This window comes from Rhinopithecus roxellana, chromosome 2 (assembly GCF_007565055.1).
Source record: "Rhinopithecus roxellana isolate Shanxi Qingling chromosome 2, ASM756505v1, whole genome shotgun sequence".
NCBI lineage: Eukaryota > Metazoa > Chordata > Mammalia > Primates > Cercopithecidae > Rhinopithecus > Rhinopithecus roxellana.
Genome location: NC_044550.1, coordinates 43,955,185 through 43,969,099, shown reverse-complemented (window position 1 = coordinate 43,969,099; position 13,915 = coordinate 43,955,185). Strand labels below are relative to the sequence as shown.

At 32.4% G+C, this 13,915-nt stretch overlaps 1 protein-coding gene across 3 annotated transcripts in view; it reads right to left on the bottom strand.

Moving 5' to 3' along the window:
• Positions 1-6,604: 6,604 nt before the first annotated feature.
• TECRL (trans-2,3-enoyl-CoA reductase like) overlaps positions 6,605-13,915 on the bottom strand; it is a 130,254-nt gene continuing 122,943 nt past the window's right edge. For 2 of the 3 annotated variants that reach the window (XM_010372595.2, XM_030923032.1), the window contains 3 exons: positions 8,325-8,410; positions 7,895-7,940; positions 6,605-7,059 (listed from right to left, as the gene is read on the bottom strand). In XM_010372595.2, coding sequence (XP_010370897.1) covers positions 6,932-7,059; positions 7,895-7,940; positions 8,325-8,410 — 260 coding nt within the window. In that variant the 3' untranslated portion in view covers positions 6,605-6,931. The remainder of the gene's footprint in view (positions 7,060-7,894; positions 7,941-8,324; positions 8,411-13,915) is intronic. The other variant, XM_030923043.1, reaches the window with a different exon arrangement.

Below are 13,915 nucleotides of genomic sequence, written 5' to 3'. Positions count from 1 at the left end.
GCTAAAATTTAACATGTACTGAATGCTAGTTCCTTAAAATTGACCTTAAATATCTTGGAAATATGTTTAATTACTGGAAAGTCATACATAAAATATTTACATATCATTATGAATTTTACTATTTTCTTAGCGTTAGCTTCTGGAAATAGTACTTTTAGAGAGAAATAAAATTTAACATGTGCATTTTAAAAATGAGACTATTTTCATTTTGTATGCTTCATTTAAGGAGTAATGTTTCTTAAAATCGATCTGTGTGTGTGTCTGTGTATGAGTTAGAGAGTAACATTTTTTCCCACTAGTGTTACTAAAAAACAAAATGCACTGCAGTCTGTTTTGAGTCACAGCCAAAAACTAAAAATATACACGTACAAACAGAATTCCTTTTTTTTTTTTTTTTTTTTTTTTTTTGAGACAGAGTTTCGCTCTTGTTGCCCAGGCTGTAGTACAGTGGCACAATCTCAGCTAACTGCAACTTCTGCCTCCCGGATAGAAGCGATACTCCTGCCTCAGTCTCTTGAGTAGCTGGGATTACAGGCATGCACTACCATGCCCGGCTAATTTTGTATTTTTAGTGTAGACGGGGTTTCTCCATACCTGTCAGGCTGATCTCGAATTCCTGACCTCAGGTGATCCACTTACCTTGGCCTCCCAAAGTGCTGGGATTACAGGCGTGAGCCACCGTGCCCAGTCCCGAATGCATTTTAAAAGTAACAACTAGAGGTAGAAAAAGTAGAAACCGGAGGTAGAAAGGTTGGGCACTCGAAGCAGTTATGTGGTAATGGATGTGTAGCTGCAGCTGATGCATCTCTTTGTTTTGTTTTGTTTTGTTTTTCTCTCTCCAGCCATTTTTTTATGAAAATACTGGGAAAGACAAAGATGTGGCATTTTAAAAACACTGGGTTTTTTGGCAAATTGTTTTGGGATGGAGAATTAAATCAAACAATTTTTCCAAAAGTAACTACTAGAATAATAATTAAATTAAAGGGACTCTTGATTTTTTAAATATTATGATATCAAAATCTAGTATTAGAAAACTCTGAGGTTATTAAATCTCATACTTCTTATTATGCTCATAAATTTAAATATTTAAATTACTGGGTACTAGTCTTAAACTCCAAATGGGATGTGCAAAGCTATAGTCTGGCAAGAGACCTCCTGTTATGATATTTTTCCACTTTTGCTTGAGATTATTATCAATCTTTGTTTTAAGTGAGATTCATTTCCCAACCTGGTCCAATCTTTATTTCAGCAGTTTCATCTTCCTTAAGACCCTCTGAACTGACCTATCTTTGGATATGTACAATAATTATTAAACACCAAGAAAACCAATGGATAATCTGTGAAGATATCATGGGCATGAATTTACAGAACTATGCATTTATCTGAAGAAAGACTTATAACCAGTAATGGTGTATTTTTAGTTTTTAGAGTTTTTGTTTCATTTGTTTTGTTTTAATAAATGACATATGCAGCAAAAGTCATAGAAAAGAAGAACAAATACATTCCAAGAAATTGTAATAGAGAAAGGGCCTTAGGGAAGACTGAAAATGGGAATCAGATTCACAATTCCATGATTTTTAAAGAAGCATTTATAGGTTGAGGTTATGTCAATCCATTTATATCCAATGTAACCCAAAGAATAAAAGAACAAAATATGGATATAACTTAATATTGCTTTTAATACATATATTCTAATTGATTTTAATTAATTCTACTATTTTTTTCTAAACATTTATATATCTTTTTCCATATTAAAACTGTTTAGGACATGTAAGCCAGCCAGTCTTTGATTCCTGTATTTAAAAAATGAACTGATTTACACATTACAAGAATGCAAATTGTTGATTTGATTCTCATTCAAGGTTTACAGTGTCCTGAAGGAAGAGGACAATTTATGGTTTTGAAGGGAAAAACATGCATACGAAATTAGTTTGATGACAAATATAACTGTATTTCTTTAGGCACAATTACTGAAAAACACTTTTTGAGGACATTTGTCATCTAACAATTATTAATTTGGCAACAGTTACAACAAAACAACAAAAACTCGAGAATGTTTAAAAGAAATAAAAGAAGCAGAGTCATACTTCCAAGTGTCGAAAAGAAATATGGGATGGTTTGAGAAAAGCAAAAGTCTTCTTGTGATGAGGCTGACTAAAATGTCTCTCATCATAGGAAAAGTTTCACACTCAGAGCTGTTAATCTTATTTCATGTTCAAAGACATGCTTCCTATAAAGAATATTTAATTTAAGGGATAACAGAATAATTAAGCAAGTAAATATGCAATATTTCAATTAAAGTTAAACTTGTTTTGTCTCTTAAGCAAACTATCTAAAAAGTAGAGACAGGCTTGTACCTTTTTCCTCTCTCACTGATTGCCACATCTGAATCTCAATCTAAGAAACAAATCCATCAATATAGAGAGTATAAAATTTACATGTGAAACAGAAGTATTTTAGAAATGTTCTCCAGTTAATATGGCTTATAATAGCATCAAATGCGTGCCTTTCACAGATGGCAAAACTTCTTGGCCGAACCCTGTATTACTTTTATGAAAATATCAAATACATACATACCTTATTAAATTAGAAATGAGGCCTATATGTCGCAAAGCATAGAATTTAAAAGTTGCTAATATTAGCATAATTTATCTTGACATAAAAATCACAACTGTTGAAAATACACACACAAGAATTGTAGAATTTGAGAATATATCTTTTATTTGTAGGATGAGAGTGTTAACTCTGAGAGAACATGGTATAACGAAACATATTTAGGACAGCATATTACTTAAACAAGTAACCATGGTACTAATTTTATTGTTAATTTATGTAGTGTATGTATATATTTTTCTGCATTTAAAGTTTTCATTATTGTTTTTCCTATGAATATGATCAAATTATGACATCTATTATAAATAAATGTCATATTTTATTTTTTGTTTTAATTTTATATTTAAATGTTTTATTTTTTATCTTCTTTCCCCACCAAACACACTGATATATAAATGTAATAAAGACACCTACAACTAATCTCTGCAGTGTTGAATGCTGTTCCTGCAAAATACTCCATAAGCTAAGATTAAGTTACTTAGATATGTGGCAAAAAAACCATGAATATGTGAGATTATAGAGATTTGTTTTATATTAAAAGAAATGCATAATTTTTTAGCCAGCAATGCAAACTTATTATTTATATAAACCTTATATATTAATTTAGAGAGTATCATTAAAGTTTGTAAGAGTGCACATTTACACACACACCCATATATATACGCATATGTGTACATCTTATGTATAGTAACTCCTAAAACCTATATATGAAGCTTAGGTTTTAAAGGCTAAAAACGTGTACATGGCTGCTGCAGGATTATACCTGTAGCATTAATATTGATAACAAGATGTTGTAAGTTTGTCAGGCTTTTTCTTTTGATGTCTTAGGCAGTGAGACCACCTGGAAATAAAAACGAGAAATACATTTAAAAAAGCACATTTCATAATGAAGATATCCTTTAACTAAGGTATATCTGCCAAGAGTAAGGGAATAACTGATATGAAAAAAATATGATGGAACAACTGGCATAAGGGAATGTAGCACAATGGGAAGAAAAATGTCTGTCATATAGATACTCCATACTTAAAGACTTTCTTCTAGTCCTACAAGAATGTGCAAATTTCCTAGGTTACTATTTGTCAGGATCCAGTTGCAAAAACAGAAACTATTCTTAGTCTTTCTGAAAAGGGACATTTATTACAAGTAGTTGATCATATAGCTGCATTGGGTATATATGATTTAATGCATTGACATTTCTTTTTAAGATAATTAAATGATATCATACAATTTAGTTGAATAGATATTAGGGAGTGAGAATTTTATTGTTATTGTTTTCTCCTTAGAAATTTTAATAGTATGCTTTGGGAATTATAAGGCTTTTAAAAGGGCTTTTTGTTATTTCTTTAGTGGCCACATATGTTAGTAATAAACAGTCCCTGCCCAGTGCATATAGACCTACTTTACAATATACTGTTTTATATATATATAGTCACATATGTATATATTTATATATTGTCATATATGCATATAATCCAAGAGCTTTAATGAACATATTTTATTACATATGTATAATCTGAGAATTGAAAATGCTCCATAGACTAACAAATCTAAAGAATCACAATTAAAAAATAAGAAGAAATTGAACATTTCTTATATGTGTGTGTGTGTGTGTGTGTGTATGTGTGTGTGTATATATATATATATATATATATATATATATATATATATATATATTTATTTATTTATTTTGAGACAGAGTCTCGCTCTGTCGCCCAGGCTGGAGTGCAGTGGCCGGATCTCAGTGGTCACTGCAAGCTCCGCCTCCCGGGTTTACGCCATTCTCCTGCCTCAGCCTCCCGAGTAGTAGTTGGGACTACAGGCGCCCGACCCCTCGCCCGGCTAATTTTTTGTGTTTTTTAGTAGAGACGGGGTTTCACCGTGTTAGCCAGGATGGTCTCGATCTCCTGACCTTGTGATCCGCCCATCTCGGCGTCCCAAAGTGCTGGGATTACAGGCGTGAGCCACTGCACCCGGCCTCTTTTAAATATTTTAAATAATGTATACTTTGATTTATACAGGTCATCTCTTTGTCAAGTATATATGCATGCTCACATACAAACTCACACACACACGTGCACATAGGCTTTCAGAGAAGATAGGTATTTAAAGATTTAAAAATAAAACAAAATTTTCCACTCTTAATGTCCCCAAATTACCAATGTACTTTCGCTTTGCAAGTGCATACAATCCATTTGAAATATATATATATATATATATATATTTGTGTATGTGTATATATATGTGTATATATGTGATACACATGTATATATGCAATATACACATATACACACATACAACAAATATTTTGAAATATATTTCAGAAGATGTATAAATATAATTTACATATAAATATGAACAGTATGTATTTCAAAATATATATTCAGAATGATTATCAAATAATGTACAGAAAATATTTTAATTGTAAATTCCAGTATGATAGCATACAATGTCTGTATTATTAATAAATAAGGTACACAACTAAATAAAAATATTATGCTTATAATATAGGTATAATTTCCACAAGAATTTGAACTAATGACATAATACCTATGACACATCTCACTAAAATTGAACAACAAAAGAATTAAATTATTGTCAAAATAATGTGGGGTTCAAGTAATTTAAATGTCAAAACTTTGGAAAATATTTACTTTAAAAATCAGATGCTTTTAAAATTAAATTTTATTTTTTAAGCCACATAAGAATTGAACATATTTGGGAGATACATAGTAATGTTTCAATACATATAATTTATAGTGATCAGATCAGATAAATTAGAGTATCCATGGTTTCAAACATTTATCATTTCTTTGTGTTGGGTACAAAATCTCCTTTTAGCTATTTGAAACTAAATAGAATATAATGTTCTTAACTATAGTCATCCTACAGTGATATAGAACACCAGAAATTATTCCTCCTACCAAGCTGTAACTTTGTATCCTTTAACAAATCTCTCTCTAGTCTCCCTTTGCTGCAGCTTTCCCAGCCTGTAATATCCTGTTTTATTTTTTACTTCTATGATATCAATTTTTTTAGCTTCCACATGCAATGTTTAACTTTCTGTTCCTGGCTTGTTTCATTTAACATATGCCCTCCAATTCCATCCATGTTGTCCTGAATGACAGGAATTCAGTTTTTATGGCTGCATAGTATTCTATTGTGTATATATACCACATTTTCTTTATCCATTCAACTGTTGTTGGACACCTAAGTTTCTTCTATATCCTGGCTATTGTGAATAGTGCTGCAGTAAACATAGGGTGCAAATGTCTCTTTAATATACAGATTTTCTTTTTCCAGTAATGGTATTGCTGGATCATATGATAGTTCTATTTGTAATTTTTGAAGAAACTCCATATTGTTCTCCACAGTGGCTGCTCTAGTTTACATTCCCACCAGCAGTGTCTAAGAGTTAATTTTTTTTTTTCTGCATCTTCACCAATTTATTTTATTTTATTTTATTTTATTTTATTTTATTTTATTTTATTTTATTTTATTTTATTTTATTTTATTTTATTTTGAGACAGTCTCACTCTGTCACCCAGGCTGGAGTGTCTTGGTTTAATCATGGCTGTCTGTAGCCTTGAACTCCTAAGCTGGAGCAATCTTGAGTAACTGGGACTACCTACTGGCATGTGCCACCACACTCAGCTAATTTTTACTTCATAAAAGTGTTTTTTTAGAGACAGAATCTTGATATGCTTTTTAGAGACAGAGTCTCGATATATTACCCAGATCTCAAACTTCTGGACTCAAGCAATTCTCCTGCCTTGGCCTGTCAAAGTGTTAGGATTACAGACATGAACCACAACGACTGTCATATTTTTTGTCTTTTTGATAACAGTCACCCTAATTAGGATGAGATGATATCTCATTGTAGTTTTGATTTACATCTCCGTTATGAATGGTTAATGTTGAGTGTTTTAAAGATATACTTATTCGCCATGTATATGTCTTCTTCTGGGAAATGTCTGTTCAGTTCGCTTTTTCATTTTTTAATCAGGTTGTTTCTTTGTTGTGATATTTTGCCTTATGCAAATAATATTGTGAAATATTAATGAAGTAAGACAATTTTATTCAAGGACCAATTCCATGCAAATACATTCAGAGCTGTTTTTAGTTAATTGCATTTATAATTTATACTTTTTATCACCATGTGCATTACTCTAAATTTAATGAAATTTTACTATATTTTTACTCAGTGTATATACTGTTGCTCATGAATTGTTGGAGTATAGTAATTCACTATCCTTAATTAAGTCTTATTTATTGAATTTATATGTTGCCATTTTCTATAGGAGATTTTTTTTTTTTTTTTTACAATATGAATGGAATCATTGCTGATTTTCTATGAATATATGAACTGAATTTTCTCAGATAAATCTTATGTTTCTTTTGCGCCCACAAAGACATCTGGATACTCATCAGAAGTGTAAAAATTCCAACTAGAAGAAAAAAGAAATAATTATTATTTCTTTCTTATTTCTATCAAATAAGTTATATTAGGAAAAAGATCACTAGCATGTTTAGCTTTTAAGATGTTTCCCAAATGTTGCATAATTTCTTATCAATTTTCATTATTCATAACCATTCCTAGCAACAGCCGATCAATATTGCATGAATGAGTAAACACAGAAAATACATTACAAAATTAAAAATGAATCTACATATTTTACATACCACAACCACAAAATACACACAAATAAGGATTTATTTTTGTATTTAAAAATGTTCAATAATAGTTGCCTATATGCATGTAATATTCCTCTACATGCATATAATAAACTAAATTAATTGTGATTCAAAACTTTTGTACAATATAACAAAATGGATAAAATGGATATTACATATGTCCTTCTACTAAATGGAAATCATGCAATTCAGCTTCTTAGTGTGTGTTAAAATGCTCAATATTCAAGATGAACTCTCATACACCCCAACTCTTCCTTTGAAGACAAAACACATACACATGCCTGTGCATATGCACAAGAAGAAGTTTCAAGTGAAATGCATTGTTATCAAAACTTCTTCTAAATAAAACTTCATTGATTAATAAATACATTTGGATTATAATTCTTGGCTTGGATTAAGCAACAATTGTACAGAGATAAAGAGCAAAAGTACTTCAATATATTTTAATACTGCTAAAAATCAAACTCAATATGAAATTATAAAATCTTTTTGCAAACATGCTATACTTTAATACTATAATAACTTTTTCTCAGAAACCGTTTCTTCTAAAGATGCATTTATTTGATTGTCATTAAATCTAGGTCTTACCTGGCAGTGTTTGTGTCATGACTGTGAAACTAATCCATGATCCAATCTGTTATATTAAAACTTAAATTAGCACATACATAAATGTAATCTAGTAATTTCTTCACTTGAGGCTTTGAATAGGTAATTTTAAGACTTAAAATATTAGAAAACTTATAGATAGGAATACATTTTCAAAAAATAATAATTTAATATTTTCATATAAAGTCATAAGCAATCTCATAAAATGGGATCATATTTATAAGAAAATGAAAGACTGTTTAATATTTGAAAAAATTGTGATTGAAATGTTCTTTTTTTATACCATGATCTATAGATAAGACTTCTCCATTTTTCTTGTATATATTAATTTATAATACATGTAAATACATAAGCACATTCATTTAGTATATCATGAATAGGATTCAAGTATTTACATACATAAATAACATACCTCATAGGTGTAGTTAGGACATGAAACCAGGAAAAACATCCATGTGAAGGGGTTATAATTTGGACTTGGGAAACAGGCATTGTTTCCTTTTGCAAAGGAAAGTAAAATGTCAATGATGCTACATCCTGCAAATCTGATCATATGCTTATTATATAATACGAAGTCCCCAAAATAACTGTGTACCACATGAAATGTCATCATATATTTATAGCAACCTATTTCACAAACTACTCAGAAGAGACCCAGCTTTAAATGTTATAACCTTTTGACTCAAATAAAATAGCTGTCATTTTCATACCATGTCTACAGTTACGTTGCTGTAACATTGCAGAGAACATAAGGATAATTAATTCTTTAAGATCTTAAATATATATAAATTATTTTTACATTATAATAGTTGAAATAGTACTACATACTGAAATTATAACGCGTGTTTTAACATTTGCCCACCTCTTCACATTCCCCTTTGCTATCAAAGAAGATATATTTGTTTGAGATTATTAAATACCTCAAGATTCCTTGTATTAAATTGGTGATAATCATAAGGAATTTTATAAAGATGTCATTTATACCAGAAAAGTATGCAAACCTCTCATAAAATGATTACATTTAATATCAGTATAGTTAATATTCTGAGATACCACATTTCTGTTCAGCAATCAGGATTGATATTTACATCTCTCATTATCCTTCACATATTGTCACTTTATTTTTGTTAATTATTTTTCCCCTTTCAATTGTTTTTAAGAAACATTTTAGATAACAAGTTTTTAATGATTTCAAGTTGAACTTGGAGCTGTGACATTTGTAAAAGTCAATATGAATTATAAAATTACTGTTTTATTCTCCATACCAAGATTTAATCAGATAACAAATCAGCTAAACTCTTTTACTTATAACTCTAAAGTCATAATAAAATGTCAGTGTGTTGTTTTCAAAATTGTAGCAATTGCTGAAATATTAAAGTTAAAAATTATGCTAAGTATTGTGCAGATTTTACAACTGTTCATACAAATAAATATCTAGGTCTTTTGACATTACTTTTTTTTTACAGTATTTATGTAGACACCTTTGTGTCATGTCCATATATTAATAAAATAAAAATAATTGAGGAATCTACCCAGGTTATAGTCACTGAATTTCAGAGGCAGAAGGTTCAGGGAATAGTCTGCTTTAGAGCCTGTGGTTTATGAGTGTTCAGCCCCTAGAGGTGTGGAATGATCAAGGGTCTGCAAATCTACATTTTTTCCAGATCTAGTTTGTAGATTAAATAGTGGATATGCCTTATGACACAGAAAAATATATGTATATAGATAATACAGTTTCAAGTATACACAGTTGCTATTAACTGTAATATTAAATAAGTTTAGGAGTTACTAATTTAATACTTACATTCTTCATAAGTGTTCTCTCAACCTATAGTTATTATAGTAGAGCTTCTATTAAATTAAAGTTAGGAGGTTTTTTGTATTAAAATGCTGTGCCACCAGGTTCTTCTTTAGGCATATAAGGTTTATTCCATTGCTTCAGGGAGTGCTACTGGGAGAGAACCTTTAACTTTTGTATTCCCTATAGTTGGAAACAATCTCACCCAAGGTCACACTGACTGATTTAGCCTTAATATGGTATTTGATCAATATTGAAAATTGATTAACTCAATTCAGGAGAACATGGATTTTTCATTCCAGTTTTAGAATGTCCCATGCAATCACTGGAGACTTGTTGAGACTATATTGCTCTCAATTTCCTACCTAAATATGATTTATTTCTTCTATCCATAAAAACCACTCCTTAACAATCTTCTTGAGTATTAATCTCCATCACGGCATTTGCATTGCAGAAAACCCAGCTTAGATAGTTGGCACCAGGAATGGCCCAAAAAGTAGACGTGGGAGTGGCATTTTAGAGTTGAATGACTTACCAAAAGGCCTGCAATGCGTACTCCATAGCTGATGGTAGGTGCAGACAGATAGCTACAGGTACAGGGTAGCAATCCAAGTGTAAAAACCTTTTACTACTTGGATATTGTTATGTTATAGTGGTTGAAAACAATATTCTATCTGGTCTACTATTACAAGTGTGATTGAATGGCTCGACAAAGACATCTAAAACAAACTGATACTTGGCAATTAAAATTCAGTTGTGAAAGTTAGAGGTCCACCTAGATAGTGTGCAAAGAGACCTGAAGAAGGCAAAAAAGCTGAGGAATAAGTCCAGGTAGTCAAACTCCAAAGAATATCCAGCTCCAATCCAGTGCAGATCTGTTAAGTCAAGTTTGTTTACCACACAATCTTGGAATGTCTAGGTTTTCATAAACTCCTTGATCCTGCAGAGGTGGCCCACTCTTCCCTATGAAAGTTGAGCACAACCTTCCTTAAAAGCAACACAGAAGGCACTACACTGCAAGAAAATCCCCTTGAAAATCTCCCCTCTCTTTTCTTCTAGCCACTACAACTAGGGTTATATCACAATATAAACTACCTGAGGTTGTTCTGGGGATGATAGAGAAAAAAAAAAAGATAATGTCCCAAAGGAGCTGCAGAACCTAGCCAGCATGAACCAACAAAATATAGGAGAATACACATGGGATTGGAATCTGAGGATGTTTGAAGGGTAAAGTATAAACTTGAATAAAGGTTTGTTTATGTTTTTAGAGCACTGTCCTGGAATATAGGAGTAAATATCCTGCTAAGATTGTACAAACACACTACTAATATGTACCTGGAAGCATGAACAAAGCAATGGCCCACAATAAGCACAAAGAAATGTTAGAATTTCCATGGCAGGCTGGGAAAGAAGGTGCTAAGTGCCTTAGAGAAATAGGAACCCTAGAGCAGATAGTCTATGCAAGACTGAAAAGAGAGGACTTCTTTCTATACAAGGAATTTTTCCCCATTTCATGGTCTCAGGATTTTTTTTTAATGTTCCATGGGAGAGCCAATACGATATATCACTTTTCAAAAATACGAGGAATATGGTAGTAAAAGGAATACCATCATTACTAAGATTCGTGTTGACTTTTTGCTGTATCAGGCTGACTGTAAGTGAAGTCATCTTAGAACTGAGATGACTAGTAGTGAATGGGATTAAAGGACACTTCCTCACACCACTCCCTAGAAAATCAAGGCAGTTCCAATTACAGCACTTAATTTTTCCTGAGCCAAAATGAGTGACCTGTTCATAGGAGGCTTGACCCGCAGAAAGTTATGTTTGACTAATAGAACACAATGTCCCTAGAAGCTAGACAGCTGGATATCGAACAATGCTATTGCTAAATTTAGACAAATGCAATAAATTATAGATGAATAGTTAAGAGATTTGATACAGCTGGTGCAATGTCAGATCTACTATTCCTTTCCCAGTATTGGAATGTGAATCAGCTCTAAGACTCCAAACTCACTGATGGAAGAATAGCCTGGGAGAAAAGGTATTGTAACACCAAAACAAATGCACATCATAATGATTTCAGTGATCTTTACTAAAAGGACTTTATTGATTCAGGGAACCATATACCAGAAAAAAGTGTCATTTTCACATTTTAAGTACGGTTAGACAAAGTGGGTTCACAAAGGTGGTAATTTATCCAGATCATAAATAAATAATAATTGGAATATGTATACTTTGTAGTTTGCACAATATCTACATTTGCTGAAGCTTTCTTCGAACTGTCATATCCTCCAAGAAAATGTCCTTGACTAAAGGGAACTGCCTTACAAGGTCTTTTTCTTCCCCAGGTAGGCACACATCCAACTTATCTGTCTCCAGCCACTCCAACTCTTGACACCTCTACAGGGTTATTCTAGCTTCAGATACCCAATAGAGTTGACTAAGACCATTCTTGTGACTACACCACAGCTCAACTTCCCCTTTGGCATAGTTCTCATTCCTTGCCTCTTTTCCATAATTCCTAATAACCTTCTTTTATACCAATTTCTGCCACCTGAGAATATGACTCATGACACTTTGTACAATCAATATTAAATGGTTCCCTTCTAGACATAAACCATGCCTAAAGCACATCTAATAGATATTACAAAAAAACTTCAAGTAATATGTAAGTGAGGGAATATAAATTCAAGAGTAGGAGACGCCAATTTAGAGCTGACACAGGAACTGATAAAGATTTTATGTAAGGAAAAATAATGCATTGAGTATGCAGTTATTAATAATTCATAATCAGAAGATGAGAGCTCAATTTGAGAAAAGATTTGGGATCTGATAGATCAGAACCCTGCATAGGGAGAAATTGAATAGAATTATCCGAAAATAGTTGAGGCCAGAGGTTATCATCTTGGAGGACATTTTTTTTTTTTTTTTTTTATACTTTAAGTTCTAGGGTACATGTGCATAACGTGCAGGTTTGTTACATATGTATACTTGTGCCATGTTGGTGTGCTGCACTCATCAACTCGTCAGCACCCATCAATTCTTCATTTATATCAGGTATAACTCTGAATGCAATCCCTCCCCCCTCCCCCCTCCCCATGATAGGCCCCTTCCCGAGTCCAAGTGATCTCATTGGTCAGTTCTCACCTGTGAGTGAAAACATGCGGTGTTTGTTTTTCTCTTTTTGTGATAGTTTGCTAAGAATGATGGTTTCCAGCTGCATCCATGTCCCTACAAAGGACGCAAACTTATCCTTTTTTGTGGCTGCATAGTATTCCATGGTGTATATGTGCCACATTTTCTTAATCCAGTCTGTCACAGATGGACATTTGGGTTGATTCCAAGTCTTTGCTATTGTGAATAGTGCCTCAATAAACATACGTGTGCATGTGTCTTTATAGCAGCATGATTTATAATCCTTTGGGTATATACCCAGTAGTGGGATGGCTGGGTCATATGGTACATCTAGTTCTAGATCCTTGAGGAATTGCCATACTGTTTTCCATAATGGTTGAACTAGTTTACAATCCCACCAACAGTGTAAAAGTGTTCCTATTTCTCCACATCCTCTCCAGCACTTGTTGTTTCCTGACTTTTTAATGATTGCCATTCTAACTGGTGTGAGATGGTATCTCATTGTGGTTTTGATTTGCATTTCTCTGATGGCGAGTGATGATGAGCATTTTTACATGTGTCTGTTGGCTGTATGAATGTCTTCTTTTGAGAAATGTCTGTTCATGTCCTTTGCCCACTTTTTGATGAGGTTGTTTGCTTTTTTCTTGTAAATTTGTTTGAGTTCTTTGTAGGTTCTGGATATTAGCCCTTTGTCAGATGAGTAGATTGCAAAAATTTTCTCCCATTCTGTAGGTTGCCTGTTCACTCTGATGGTAATTTCTTCTGCTGTGCAAAAGCTCTTTAGTTTAATTAGATCCCATTTGTCAATTTTCAGTGAAATAAAAGAGGACACAAACAAATGGAAGAACATACCATGCTCATGGATAGGAAGAATCAAGATCGTGAAAATGGCCATACTGCCCAAGGTTATTTATAGATTCAATGCCATCCCCATCAAGCTACCAATGAGTTTCTTCACAGAATTGGAAAAAACTGCTTTAAAGTTCATATGGAACCAAAAAAGAGCCCGCATTGCCAAGACAATCCTAAGTCAAAAGAACAAAGCTGGAGGCATCACGCTACCTAACTTC